Genomic DNA, 15,284 nt, shown 5'->3' on the forward strand with positions numbered 1-15,284 from the left:
ACAACTCGAGCAAGAGTCATTTCTGGAGTGTACCAGTGGTGGCAAAAAGCGGACTGCAGGGGACTGGGAAGAAAATGGGAGGTGAAACAAACTTTGGAAGTAAAAAGTTTGGAAGTGAAGATACGGAGAAGATAGGGTTGTGATTGTGGACAGTGTGGCAAGATTGCCAGAACTGCTTTTAAGGAACTGAGGAGGATTTCCCAACCCACAGAAGACCCAGAGGCACAATCAGAGGTGGTGGCTACAGGCAGGGATGCAGACTTCAGGAGGAATAGGGGGCGGTCTGAATGCAGAGAGAAGACGTGAAGCCCCTGAAGCAAATGGATAAACAAAACGCAGTAGGTCCCTTCAACAAAATACTGTTCAGCCAGGAAAAGAAAGAAGTGCTGATACGCTACGAAATGGATGGACCTCGAAAACATGCTGAGTGAAAGAAGCCAGACACAAACAGACACGTATTTTGTGGTGCCACTTATATAAAAAAATCCAGAATAAGCAAATTTATAGAGATAAACATAGGTTAATCCTTGGCAGGGGCTGGGGTGGGGGAGACTGGGGAGCTCACGTGGGCATGGGGTCTCTAGGGTGATGAAGATGTTCTGGAGCTAGACAGAGGTGACGGCTGCACAGCATTATGAATGTACCAAATGCCACTGAACTGTAAAATGGTTAAAACGGTATACTTTATGTTATGTGTATTAGAACACACACATACACAAACCTGACCCAAAGCAGCATGAAACCAGTCAGGCTATCAAGCTGGAAACATGTGAGTGTGAACAGTCAATGGCAATTATGATGACAATCTCCAAAATCGTCAGTCATCAAGAAAAGAAAAATTAGGGACACTGGCTATTAGGACAAACCACAGGGAACCATGGGACAACAGTAGTTTCATATGGTTCAATCTAAGACAGTCTCTTTTAAAAGACAAGGCGCTCTATGTGACATTTCACAAGGATTTCTGTCACTGTTGATGCTGGAGAGATCCAACACTTCTGTCTTGACTTTGGAAAGGGGACCTACAGAAATCACTGTCGCTGGAAAGGAGACGTCTGACAGAGCGGACAACTGAGCGCACACTCGTGGGCTGCTCCCCTCTGGCTCGGCCGGCTCCGTTCTAGAGGGCGATGGGCCTTTCAGTGGTTAACATGCTTCTTCACAGGGGTGCACGGGGCCCAGCTGTCAATCACGTCCAACGAGGGCTTCTCATGAAGCACAGAACCTAGTATCACTATCTTTGGCCAACCAGCCCTGCTCACTATTAGCCCTCTTACTTCAGAATTTCCCACAATCCCCTTTTAAGGTGATAAAGAGAGAGGATGCTCTACAAAACCACTGTCACGGGGAGGCACGGATTGTTTTATTTCAACCAGTAACCTCACTTCCAAATGACAAACAGGAAGTGAAGCAGCCCTCTCCTAACGGGGGCTTCTCAAGGAAATCAAAGGCCTCAGCCAGTATTCCTAGCGGAGCCTCCAGATGAGGAACAGATTCTGGGATCCCCTGGGCTTTCTAAGCAAAATAAATACTGGAGGCAGAAAACACAAATACCAGTAGTAGTGTTTGACCCCCATCTACCCCATTCCCAGCTCAGAGGGTTGTTTTTTTTTTAAATCTTAACAACAACAATTATGAAGTACACAGATGTTAAGCTTTATCCTCAGTAAAGTCCGGCAGAGAGCAAACAGGCTCACAAGGTAGCTGGACACGCGCTCAGACCCCGGCTCCCCCCGCAGCCTCATTCTGTGCCTTTGGAAAGCTGCTTCAGTTTTGAGCCTCACCTTCCTTGTCTACAAAATAACCTCACTGTCTCAGATATGCGGCCCTGAGCCTGTGCAACCCCGGCAAAGCCGTCTGCTCGGTCAACGGTCAACAAATTCTGGTGCTGCTCAACAAAGGGGTCAGGGTGGAACCAGGTCCCAGGTCAGTGTTTATCTGTCCCGCATCAATCCAGTCTCCACTGCCTTCATTTCAGGATGAAACCCTGAATATTTCTATAGTCCTATAATAAAGACTCTTTTTTAAAAAAATAGGGTTTCTGCCAGACTCTGTAGTATATTTCTGAACAAAGCTGATCAACAGTTTGGCTCAACTATAGAAAGTAACGAAGTGGAAATCCGTGATTTTACGTAAGCAAGCGGCACTCCAGAGTCTTGGAGATTATTACACAGTAAGAGTAACGGAGCCAATGAATGAATCCCCCTTCTTTAGACAAGGCTGCTTCTAAGTTGTTTTAAATGGCTGATTCTCGCCACTCTTTTGAAACGTATACATATGTATCAAGGGAAGAGATACCTGCAGCCTTTCTCGGTGATCAGTACCTCCCTAAAGTCTTTATCACTAAGTGTTAGCTCACGGCCACCTGCTTCTCCCTCCCGCATAAAACACACACAACAGCCCTTCTTCAGAGGTCGCTGTCCTAGCTGCTCCTCTGCAGGAGCAGTTTTCTAACACTCCTCAAAGTCACTGATTTTCAAAATACTGGTCACAAAACCTTTTCAAAAGGAAGGTAATTCAAGTCCCAAGGCAAAAGAGAAACAGCCGGAGGATGGAGAGGAACCCTGAAAACCTCTGCCCAAGAAATCGAGACGCTTCCCTCTTGGTCATCCCGGTTCTGAAGGACTGAAACAGGAAATGCAATCAACAGCCCAGTTAAGGTCACGGCGCAAGAGGAGAGGCTGGCTTCTGCGTGGTCCCCACGTGTGTGGAATCCACTCTCTCCACCAAAGACGTTCCATGGGATGAGAGAAAAGGCAGCGAACAGACTCAGCACGCAGCTGAGATCCTTCCCTTGCAAGTCTTCATGGATCAAGGACGGCAGAGGTCCCCAGGGCTTCAGACGCTCTGGTTTGTGCCAGGAAAAAAGGAACCTCATCCGGTCAAAGGGCATCTGTCTTTCATGACCTTCACTTTCTCACACACTGACCAAAGCAGAGTGCGGCGACCCATTTAAGTCACCCTGCTCAGATTCTCTGCCCGACCCAAATCAGATGACACACATCTCCTGACGCTATTGGCTGAACGAGGCTGAGCGCGATACTATCTTCTTGGTGCTTCCGTTTCCTCTTTCACACGCGGGGATAATGACTGTGCCATCTCCTAGGATTACTGTGAAGACTGACAGGACAGCTGTCATTTACTTGTGCCTGTCACACAGTTCGAGCCTCTAAACCACCACCACCATCATCCTGGAGTCTGCAGAGAGGGGCCGTCTCTCTTGTGAAGGAAGAAAATTGTGGAAAGCCATAATGAGGACTTCAAAGTCTGAAACCAACTTTCCAAAAAGCGCTTTGACCACCAACTGTACGGCATCAACGGATACATAGTACAACTAACCCAAACTACCCCGTCCAAGTGAGAAAATAACGTTTACAAAGTACACCTGGGGAAAAAATTTCTTTCCCTCGATGTGTAAAAGCAAGAATTAATGACTATATAGGAAAATTCTCTTTAAAATGACATTTTTCGAGCCTCTGCTCTGAAGTCAGATGTGACTAACAGTTTAGCAGTTTAATTCCACCTCTCAAGAATAAAAAGGAGAAGACAGCATTCTTTACAATTGGTCTTGTTTCAGTGTTCTATAAACTTGTCAGAAACCTTTGTAATTTAAATACAGAAGCAAGTGGGTTGCGGTTAGGTCATTACAGGTGTAACACACATTCCAAACATCAACGCACACAAATGCACATATATACACAGTTCCATTAGATGTTTAAAAAATTTTTTTTTAGTTTAAAGAAAAGCAGAGTTCTATTTAAAAACAGCTGCCAACCCTCACACCAAATCCATTTTCTTGGAATCTGTTTCCTGAAAACCAATTCTCATGAAAGAAAGAAAAAAAACATCTTAGAGGAAAAAAAAAATTGAAACCCAAGCAGTAGGGAGAAGATACTGTTCCTTTCCGTTTAAACGCTTTGCTATAAGATCATCGGAGAGAGATCTTATTTTCTACTTGCTTGCAAGTTCCTAGTGGTTTGTTTTTTTTTTAAAGACCTGTCACTCCTGCCCAAATCCCACCGCAGCACACTTGAAAACAAGAAGACACACAACACAGGTGACTCGAAATCCCATCTGAATGACCCCACCACATCCAGCACGTCTCTGAGGAGCCCGCAAGTGCCCTGACCACAGCAGCAGGCACCAGCAGGGCAGAGCCGGGAACACCGCCCCCGCCCCCTCCGAGGCCCACCGACCTTTTGATGACCTGTGACTTCGTCCCTGCTTCTCCCCAGCTCCTCGGCAAGTTTCACGTTCTCTTCTTGCAACGCTGAAAGCTGCTGGGACTTCTGAGCCGCTGCCTGCTTTAGGGTTTCTCTGCAAGGACAGTGAGCGCAGGGTTACCATAGAAACAAGACAGGCAAGGAAACTGTGGGAGACGACCAGCTTCACAGCACTGAGGAAAATATATCTGGGTCACGTGCCTGATAAGATGTATAACAAGAGGCAGACTCATCTACAGGCAAGGGGGGCCACACGGCTTTAACCTCAGGAGGACTGCCATCCACAATTATTACATTTTTTTCAATCTAATAAACACTACATCCACCCTCTCGCCACCCACACTTACCCCACTTCTAAGCACTCCCCATACAAAAAGCAGTCATTAGCAAATAAACGACAAATGAAATGGCCGGCATTCCCCTTGTTTTATTAGAAAATGATATTGAAACCAACTACGTTGAAAAAGTGCCACAGCACTCTGTTCTAATTGTACGAGCCTGTAATCTGTTTTTTCCGGGCAGAAGTGAAAATCTAATAGTCCCCCTTGCCAGTATCTGTCAGAATCAAGTGCTGGTGTGAATCTGGGGATACTTCCAGTTCAACCAGAGGTGCAATGCCCAAAGGAAATGCAGTTTTCTAATTACATAACAAGTGATGTATTTTGAGTGTATTCTTTCCATAATGCTAACTTGCTATTAAAAGAAGCAAATAAAAATGTAGCTTGCTAACCTATATCATGAATATCAGCATTTAAAATGTGAACAGGATAAATGTATTTATTGAAAACTCTTCCCGTTATTAAGATTAATCCAAAATATATACCCCAAATTATTATCCTTTACATGCAGATATTCAAAATAGTTTATTTGATCGTTGGATTTTAGTTTTATGCCATAGAAGGTTTTGATGTAATTATGAATTTTAAGTCTGTGCTGGCCATACTCCATTGAGTGAGCTGTCACACATGGCTGGGTTTTGCATCAAGTCATCTGGGTTTGAACCATCTGCTGATGCATGAACACATCTATTTTTAATTTCAATTGTCTAATGGGTGGCAGTGCTTGGCGTCTTCAGTTTTCTCGATTTTGAATTCTCCATGCACCTATTACATACCTACAGAGCTGACCTCATGAAGATACGGGGAAATGTATCTACACAAAAGTTCTCTTAGCACATTAAATTTGGCGTTTTGCAGAGATGTTTATTTAGCAAGTGAAGAAAACCAGAGAAGGAATTTTAGCCTCAGGTAATTAGTCATTCCAAAGCTGAGAGGTTTGGTTTTAATTATGGTTCAAAACATATACACACACACTGTACAGGTTAAGGTTCATCTTCTGGCCAAAGTCCATCAGTTCTTGACAAATCAGAAGACTTTACTTATGATAGAATCATCATAAGCCAAAACTTTTAGTCCCAGGTGGTCACTGGCTTATCAGGGGCTATTTGGGCTCAGCATTAATGGTTAGTCAGTGAGAGTTTTGTGATACTGTTCTTTCTCTCTCAAAGATTTTCATCCTTTAAAGTTTTTTTTAAATCCTTGGTTTAAAGAACCCATAGTCAGGAAAATTAAAACAGGGAGTCAAGGAAACAGCAAGATGCCCGAAGATTTAAAAAAATGGTATTTGTTCAGTGTTTTAAAACCTACAGAACGCTTTCAGGTACATGTTCTCATTTAATCTTCAAAGCCCGAGGAGGCTAATGTTGTCGTCTGTATTTTAAAGATGACAAAACTGAAGCTCAGGGAAGTGAAAAGATATGCCCCAACACAAAGAAGCTGCAGACCCAAGAGAACCAGAGTTAACACTGGCACACAGAGCTCAGCGGCGACTCTGATGTGAGACACCTTTCCACCTTCCTTCAGACCAGAGTGGATACATACACGTCACAGAGGGAGCGGGCTCTGACAGCTTAACTGCTGGACATACTCAAAGGAGTCATCCTGAAAACACCTACAAATACATTTCTCACAATTTTTTAAGCTGCGTTTCTTTCTACATAATAAGGTGTCTTGCAACAGAAGACTGTCACAGTTTTAAAACTGAGAGGCAAAATAAACATTGCTAATACCGACTTGCAAACATTCTACTTAGGAATCCATCGTAAACCCATTAATTACCTTGCTAAATATATTCCAGATTTATTACTGTGCCAGGTGAGTAATTAAAGGCAAAAATTAAATGGCTTGTATCATTTTCCCTGAGATTCAAAATTACACACCAGAGAAAAAACATCTTATTCTCTCTCTCCAACTAAAAATAGGAGCTGGCTAACCAAAATCAAGAGTTTTCCTAAAACCAGTTCAGTAAATAGCATAGCGGAAAAGGAACATTTAGTTACAAGTGCTGGGTGTCCAGGGCCCAGGATAAGATTCTATAGGAGGTGGGTCTCTTTTCCTTCAGGAACTGCAGTTTGCCTGCCGGGTGAAGAGGAACACCCCAAAAGCTCTAGAGGACGTGAAGATCCCGGATATGCGCTGAGCCGCAGAGAAACCAACAGCTGTGCACTCTCCAGCTTCGAGCACCGGGGAACAAGACTAAGGAACAGTAGGAATGACTGCTTTTCTTCATTTTTATTTTGAGAAGCACTGTTCTCATTATGGAGCACATTTCTATCAGATGGTCCCTGAAATGTGGCCAAGTCTAGGGCAGGGGACAGTGAGTCACTGGGGGCAGCCTACACCTCACACCTCCCTCCAGCAGTTTCCCACGACGTCACCGCTGTGTCTCCCACTGCCCCTCCCTCCTGCTAAGAATGGCGGCCACGTTGTGCTGAGTTACCGGCACAGGACGGGATGCTCTTGGGTCTGGCGGGCCAGAGAAAAGGCTGACAGTCAAAAGCAGCCCAGGCTCTGTCTGCCCTGTGGTCTGGGTCCTCCTTGCCTGGACCACTGCCCACAGGGGTTGGAGCTCTGGGAGGCAGCACGAGGGAGGAGGCAGGCCCGGGTCAGAGGGCCAGCAGCGTGGCCTGCGCTTTTGCTCCCGATCCCTTGTGCCCATAGGCATGAGGCTAAGCGTTTATTATTCAGTGGGATCATCAAAGAAGGGTGCACAAGAACAGCTTCTCTCTTGGTAGAGATGAAACCACCCCATGCCATCTGGGGGTAGGCGACACGACAGAAAGATTGGGTGAGGATTACACAGCAGACCAAGGTCATGCCCATTACAAGAGACTCCTAGGAAGTGGTGCAGGAAAGAGGAGTGTTCTCTGACTCCCACGAGCCCTCGGCTTGGTCCCTCTGGCCCTGCCCCTCCATCACCTAGCACGGCCCAGAGAGCCCAGAGGAGGGACTCTGGCAGAGGGAGGCTGGTAAGGGACTCTTCTCCTGCCGCTCAGATCCTCCCTCACCAGCTGCCTGTGTGACACAAACGAACCCAAGTCAACGTGCTGCTCCGAACACTCCAGGTTAGCACAACTACTGTGTCAAAGGGCGGGCGGACCCTACACTACAGCTGAACCCACCCTCTCCGAATTGATCTGACTTCTCTTTGTGTGATTTGGCTTTGACAGACTAGGAGATTTCAGCCTCTCTTGGTGGCCACCACCACAACTGTAAACGTGTACGTCTGTGTAAGTGCAGCTGCTGGGAGCTGTCTGAATGTCACCCAGGGAAGTATCACTAAGACCGAGGAAAGGACCCATCGTCCACCTTGTGAGCTGTCCATCTCCTCAGATGAGCAGCTCAGATGTTTACTTCTAGGAGGATTTTAAGAACTGTCAGAAGAACTAGACATAATATACACTAATTTAATCCAAGCCTGATCAACAAACAGAACTAGGGATAGAGACTTGGGAATAGCAGCTTGGAACTGATGCTTTTGTATTTGAAGCTCATCTGTTTGATCAAACCTGGAAATAAATAATACAAATCCCTGAAGGGTAGGGCCTCCGTGTAATCCACCTTTGTACCTTTCCCAGTTTAACTATACCTAAGGCAAAGGACATACTCAAATGTTCACCAGATCAACTGGCTTTACATTTTTAGGTTCACACATAGATGATACAGTGGAGTTCTCAGAACAGAGAAGCAAAATGAAATCTACTCTGTGACTCTCATTGAAAATGCCAGATAAATGACCATCTGCAATAATTGTAAGAACCAAATTTGAAAGGCTGTCTTGACAAAGGAAATGTGGGCAGCCTATCTGCCTGAAATCTGGGTAGCAGACTGACGGGTAAACCTTGATGAGGAAGAAGGGTCTTCCAAAATTCTGCTCATTTAATTTTATGTCGGAAGACTTGATCACTCTTAAAATCAAGATTATTGATAATCTTGAAAGTACGTGCTTTTTCCCTAGAGGGTTTTGAGGGATTTACGAACAGAGGGTCTAATGTTTCTTAACGTTGAGATTAGCTACCACGGGAACACACGACTTTAAAAAACTGATTCTACTTGTATTTTCGTAAGGCTTTAAGAAGTCACGTTTGGATTCCAAAATGTCCTAACTCATGAGCCAGCGCACATTTCATTTTGATCCTGTAATTGAGCTACAGTTCCGACTTCTCAGGTTTGCAACAGCCTTTGCGGGGCAGGAGGGTGACTATTAAGCTTGACTTCATGTATCTGCCAAGCACCTTTAAAATAATTAGCACTGTTCTCACTTTTGCAATTTTAAATATGTTCCCACAATTTCTCTCAAAGGAGGTAAACTTACATTTCTTTCCTGAATTCTTCCATTTTTTGATTCTCTACAGTCAGAAGTTCTTTTGATTTGTTCAGCTCTTCCACATTTTTCAAGTTGTTTTCTTTAAGTGTATCCAACTTAAAGACCAAGAGAAAAAAACTTGATGAAATTATTTCATTTTCCAATGACATGACTGGATAGACAAATCATTCATGAAAACGTACATTAGAAAGGTAGGTGAAATTAGTCACTTGCAAAAAAAAATAAGAGGGTCACCTGGGTGAAGAGATTACAAATGATCAGGTCTATTATAAGCTGCAACCTCCCCCTTACATTTAGTCAGACATTTCCTGTACAGCAGGCCAAAATGTCAAACTAAACTGCCATGTAAATTAAAGCAAACTTTTTTTCTTCACCTTGGGTACAGTTCTCAATATTTATCACTGAATTTGAGATGTATGTATGATCCATCTTTAAAAAAAGAAAGAAACTGCAAAGGCATGCTATCCACAAGGATTAACTCTGTAATGAAAACAAACCCCTCTTGTTCCCCACAGATTTGTGATTTAGGAAATGATATTTTTCAGTGCTGTACCACTCTTACATAGCCCTCATTACAAAAATTATTGGAATATTTGTGTATGGGAAAAGATTTAGTTATTCATCTGAATTTCAGCCTGAAAAGGAAAAAGTCATGTGGTGAGACTGAAAAGCACTCGCTCACAGTCAGTCCCATCACCTGCCTGTGGGGGACGCAGCCAGCACAGGGCCAGACACGCTGCTGGAAGGAGTGGGGACACGACCAACCACAGGCTCTGGCAGGCGGCTGGAGCTCTAGGTGCTCCCAGGTGGGGAGCTCGTTATGGGGGATCCACCACCCAGGGTGGGCTCCTCGGGCGGCGCTGGCTTCCGAGGACTTGTGCAGTTATCCCCTATGGCCAAAGATACTTCTGCCACGTCACACGCTCCCAAGTCAGGAGTCCTAGAGAGTGTCCTGTTAGTTTTAACACCACCATCTTCCTTTAATGCCCTCTAGCATTCCAGATTCATGGAACAAAAAAATCCCCAAATATCACAGTGGGTCCAAAAAATGATTCACCCAGTCTTGTTTTCTGGACCCACTGTGATAGATGGGACACCAAGGGGCATGTCATGGAAGCCCACCTTTCTCCCTTCAAAGGCCGAATCTATCGTCAAAGGTTAGAGACATTATCCAAAATTTTCTCGTTTACTTTAGTTTCTAATTTTGATTATCATCTATGGTTTTTTAATGCTTTTATGGTTTCAGCTTGTCTTCTTCTCTTAGGACAATCAATTCCATAAATGCACTCCCTTCTGTGTCAAGTTTTATTTACCCTATAATTATCTCAAAACATTCACGTCTTTATGGATTTCAATCTTTGACCTCCCACAATGAGAAGGCTTGATGTTTACAGTAGCCACTCAGTGTGGCTGCCTTCCCTTGCTTTAATTCCTTAATGTCTTACCTATCACTTTAAAAAGCATCTGAAGTTCTGCAGAACTTCACGTAACTATTTTGGCGAAGCAATCTGCTCGGGGTTTACATAACAGCTTTCCAAAGAAAGAAAGGGTTGGTATGAGTTGGGAGGGGGAGGGGGACGTCAAAGAAGGGTGCAAGAATGAGAAATGCTACTTTTGGACAGAATCAAAATTATCCTGATGCCACAAATTTGTCTGAAACCCAGAAGTGACTGATTCAAAATGACTCTAAAGGGAAACAGTACTGAATTAGGCCAAGAGAAGGCCTATGTCAAACTCAGGGTTGAGGAATGGAGTTCAGTAGCTCAAAGTTGGGAGATAGTTGAGGAAAAAATTACGTTAATTTAGGATAAAAAAATATAAAAGCTAGAGAATGTGATCAGTACCTCTTCTCATTAATTCTATCACTGAAAAATTATCATAGAAAAGCCACGCTATTAGGGATTCCTCCTCATTCTTTAAAGGTTGACCCTACTAAGTAAGCAGTGGAGTAGTACACTTTATTTAACATTATCACGGTCCTGGTGTACATTCCACTCCACTAACATCGATCAAACCTGTGGAAGGCCACACTTCAAAAACCAAATAATCCTGAGTTAGTGACCAAACATTCCATGAAGTCGATAAGCTGTCCTTTGTACAAAAAGCCACTTAAATCTGATTACTTCATTCTGCAGTTTTTCATTTGTTTGCTTGGAATCCTCCAAGGAGGCCAGAGTTTCGGTCTTCTCTTTGGTCATCTGTTCCATTATCTGCATGGCATCCTCTGCTGTTTGAGCAGCCTAAATACAAGAAAGCACTGTGAGAAACAAAGGCACCCCTCGCCGAGCCGGTGAGGTGACTGACGCTCAGGCCGAGCTGCCCAGCAGGGCTCAGGGTCTGTGTGGTTAAAGGAAGCACACAGAGAGGGTGGGCCAGTCACCAACCTGCGGCCAGACAGACAGACCAGCACATCAAAGGTCTTGACTCCAAACCAGAACAAAGTCACAGACCCCCAGTGCCATTCTTCAACAAGCCAATTGTAATACACAATCTGTGTATTTTCAGACCCCTCTAAGCCTACATCTCCCAAGTTTCAACTTACAGTGACTAGTGTTCACCATTCTCACTTATGTTTGAGTGACAAGAAAGAGTAAAATTTTTGTGTGGTCGAATTTTTCCCTTACTCATATTTACTGTTGTATGTTTAAAAACTATTCTTCCTCATTTCAAATTCGGGGCTTCTGAGATCACTCGGAATTTAGGTTGAGAATTTTTCAAATAAAAATAAAATTTGGGCAAATACAGTGCAAGTCTCAAGTGTTTAATGCGAAGCAACGAATGGCAAAGTCTATGAAAAGCTGCAGGTTATGAACAAAAGCATGGCTGTGAATAAAAAAGATAATACGCATATGAAAAAAAATCCTTAGCTGATAAAGTTTTGGAAAAAACCGTGAAAGTGAATTAACGTCTTTTTAGGCACTTGCTTACAATTTCACGCGGCCTCTAAGCTGACGGGAACTCGGCCTGCGCCCCCGGTTGCCAGCGGCGGAGACCTCCCTGGACTCTTTCAGCGGCAAATGAACAGACACAATGAAGCAGCTGAAGGCCGCAAAGAGAATACTATGTTTCAAAACGTGCCCATTTTACCACTTTTCTTAAACCTTTGAGAACCACAGTTGCCCTCTGTCACAAAAATTTCTCCCTCAATTAAAAAAAAAAATAACATCGTTTTTATTCACAGTTTGCAATTTTTTCCTAATGGAGAGAGAGACTACAATTAGACATTTAGTAAAGAGCTGCCTTTTTCAGGTGGTAACCAAACAGCCTGCAACATCTACGCAAGTGACTACACGGGGTGGGGTTCCTTCTGTGGGAATGAAGACACATCCCTCGGCCACTACAGGGTTAGTGCACAGTGTTAGTCGAGGTGCTCCGGACTCGAACCTCCCCCTTTACCGTAAATGACTGCAGCGTCTCGAGCTCCCTAATTTTAAGAGTGAGCTTGCTCTTGTCTTTCCTCAAAATACGGTTTTCATTCTGAGACTCTAGGAGATTGGCTGAGATATGGCTGTTGGTTTTGGCCAGCTGGCTAATCTCTTTCTGAAGGATGAAGTAGCTCTCGGCCAGCTTCTCCTTCTCCTTCAGGAGCTCGTCCTTTCTCAGCATCATCTCTCTTTTCTCGGCCAGGAGGTTCTTGTTGTCCTGCACCACCTTGGCTCGCTCGGCCAGGGTCACCTCGTGGTTCAGCCGCAGGTCATCCAGGATCTTGGTGAGGTAGCTGTGCAGCTCCTGCAGCTCCAACTTGGACTTGGACAAGGTGGCAAAGTCGCTCTTCAGAGCCTCTATGTTGGCAGCAAGCTGAGCCGTCTCTGCACTCAAGAGTTCCTTTTCCTTAATGATCTCCGCCACTTTTTCCTCTGATTTGGTCTTGTCTTGGATGAGCACAAAGTTTTCAGACTGGAGCTCCTTCATGCACACTCTGAGCTGTTCCACCTCCTGCTCCAGGAGCACCATTTGCCCGTGGAGTTTGTTGCTTTCATACAAGGACGACTCTCTGTCCTGTGCTCTGGCTTCTTTCTCCAGGATGAGGGACTGCTGCACTGTGTGCACCTCCTCGTTCAGCTTCTGACACTCTTCCTGCAGGTTCAACCCATCCCTCAGCAAGATGTTCTTTTCAGAACAGCAAGCCTTCAGTTCAGCATTCAAACTCTCCTTGGCCTGCAATACGTTAGTGTGTTGTTTTTCTAGGATCTTTTTGGCATTCTGAGCCTCTTTCAGCATCAAAGAGAGATCACACTTGGTGGCTGTGAGCTCTTGGTTTTCCTTCTTTCTCTCCTGAAGCTCTTTCTTCAGAGCATCAAGATTACTGAGCAGTTTCATCTTCTCGTGCACGATGATTCTTCTGTTTGCAGACTCCTGATCATATTTCTTTTTAAGGTCTCCTATGGCTTTGATGGAATTCTCCCTTCCTGCAAGTAAATCCCCATTTTGCATTTCCAGTACAGATTTTTCCCTCAAGAGACTATCGTGCTGCTTTTTGAGCTTAACGATTTTCTGACAAGCCACCTCCTTCTCAGAAGTTAGGAAAGTGATCTTCTCACTCAGGCTCGTCTCCACGTGGGCAGCCTCTTCCGTGCACTTGTTGAGCTTTTCAGTGATGAGCCTATTCTCACTCAGAAGTTCTTCATTTTCCGCCAAGAGCCTTCTCTCAGACGAGGCCAAAGTTTCTTTTTCGTGCAAAAGCTGGATGCACTCGGAGTCTGTGATCTCCCGACTGGTCTTAATTTCTTCCAGCAGCTTTGTGAGGCTTGTGTTTGTGGCCTGAAGCTGCATTGTCTCCAGCTCGGCCTTCCTCAGAGCTTTGCTGGCCTCATCCAGCTGTGCACGGAGCTCGTGGGCTTCCGTGCTGAGCAGATGTTTGACCTGGAGGGCGGCCTCCAGGCTGGCATTCAGTTTGTCCTGATCTTGAAGCAGCATGTCCTTCTCAAACTGCAGATCTTTGCTGTTTTGAAGAAGCCGGTCTCTTTCCACCCGTAAGGCTACACAAGTGTTATCAAGAGCTGACTGTTTCTCTAAAGCTGACTTTTTCTCAGTTGTGAGGTCCTCAATCTCCTGCATCAAGGTTTTCTGATCTTTGACTAGCTCCTCATAAGAGCTCTGAAGCTTCTGAATAATTTCATCTTTATCTTTAGCCAAGGCAAGGTTTTCGGTAACAAGCTTCTTGATATGGTCCTCCAGGTGATCTTTTTCTTCCTGACTCTTCTTAGACTCAGCAGTCAGAATATCCTTGCTGAACTGGAGTTCCTCTATGAGTGCCTGCAAGCTTGCTTTGGAAGCTTGCAGGGAGTCATTTTCCATGTTTATCTTCAAGAGTTCTTCCTGTGCAATGTTGACCTCGCTAAGTAATTTTTCTCTCTCAACAGCCAAAGCTGCTTTATCGAGCTGTTCCTGCTGATAAAGCTTTTTGGCATCTTGCTTTTCTTCTAAGACTTTCTCCTTTTCTAAATTAAGAGTTTCATTTACTGACCACAGTTTCTGTTGGTCTTCCTGAAGTAAAGTTATTTTGGCCTCCACCTCTACAAGCTTTGACAAAAGTGAACCTTTTTCTAACTTTAAAGCATTTCCCTCCTGTGCAAGAAGCTGCTTCTCTGATTTCAGACCCCTCAGCTCTTCTGACATTAGTTCAATTTCCTTTTTGGCTGAGGTTAATAAATAAGTTAGCGACTACAGAAACAAAAAGAGGAAAGAATGGAAACAAAATGAAATCAAGCAGACAAATGCAAGCCCAGATAACTTAATGTAACCTAAATCATTAAAGTTTAAAACATTTTTACAATAAATGTCACAGAAACTATCTGGATAATAAGGGAAAGAAACCAGATGAACAGAGCCCATAAAAGGGAAATGCAAAGCAAGTCTAGCTTCGCAGAGTGCTGACATATCTATTAGTTTATTTTCTCTTTGAAACAACTTTTGAAATATTACTGATAACTACCTAGAAGATAAAAACAGTAGCTTGATCTTGACATCGGGGCCTAAGATTCTTTTTTGCCATTCCAATTATCCAATTATTTTTATCACTGAAAGGATTTAATAGAGGGATTTTTTAAAACACAATCCAGGAATGGGGTAGGGTCTAGCTCAGTGGTAGAGTGCATGCTTAGCATGCACAAGGTCCTGGGTTCAATCCCCAGTAACTCCATTTTAAAAAATGAAATTAAAAAAAAAATCAAATTGAAAAAAATCCAAAGGACTACAAAAAGTGAGTATATTTTAACCAAAAAAGGGGAGGAAGGGTGAGGGAAAACAAACCGTTGCTTTTCAAATTAACCACAGAAGCTTATTTACTAAATGACCTGGCCTGAAACTGATTTAGTCCCAATATTACATGTAACTTATTAAAAATAGACTAATTTGCTAGGCTTTGGTGACTAAAATAAATAGGTTTTTAAAAAA

General features: G+C 43.9%; 1 protein-coding gene across 5 annotated transcripts in view; it reads right to left on the bottom strand.

The window, feature by feature from the left end:
* Nucleotides 1–15,284, bottom strand: part of CLIP1 (CAP-Gly domain containing linker protein 1) — a 112,167-nt gene that overhangs the window by 23,176 nt on the left and 73,707 nt on the right. For 4 of the 5 annotated variants that reach the window (XM_031442605.2, XM_031442602.2, XM_031442600.2 and 1 more), the window contains 3 exons: nt 11,012–11,128; nt 8,877–8,983; nt 4,197–4,317 (listed from right to left, as the gene is read on the bottom strand). In XM_031442605.2, coding sequence (XP_031298465.1) covers nt 4,197–4,317; nt 8,877–8,983; nt 11,012–11,128 — 345 coding nt within the window. Of the gene's footprint in view, nt 1–4,196; nt 4,318–8,876; nt 8,984–11,011; nt 11,129–12,284; nt 14,553–15,284 lie in introns of all 5 variants that reach the window. The other variant, XM_064481258.1, reaches the window with a different exon arrangement.

This window comes from Camelus dromedarius, chromosome 31 (genome assembly GCF_036321535.1).
Source record: "Camelus dromedarius isolate mCamDro1 chromosome 31, mCamDro1.pat, whole genome shotgun sequence".
Lineage (NCBI taxonomy): Eukaryota > Metazoa > Chordata > Mammalia > Artiodactyla > Camelidae > Camelus > Camelus dromedarius.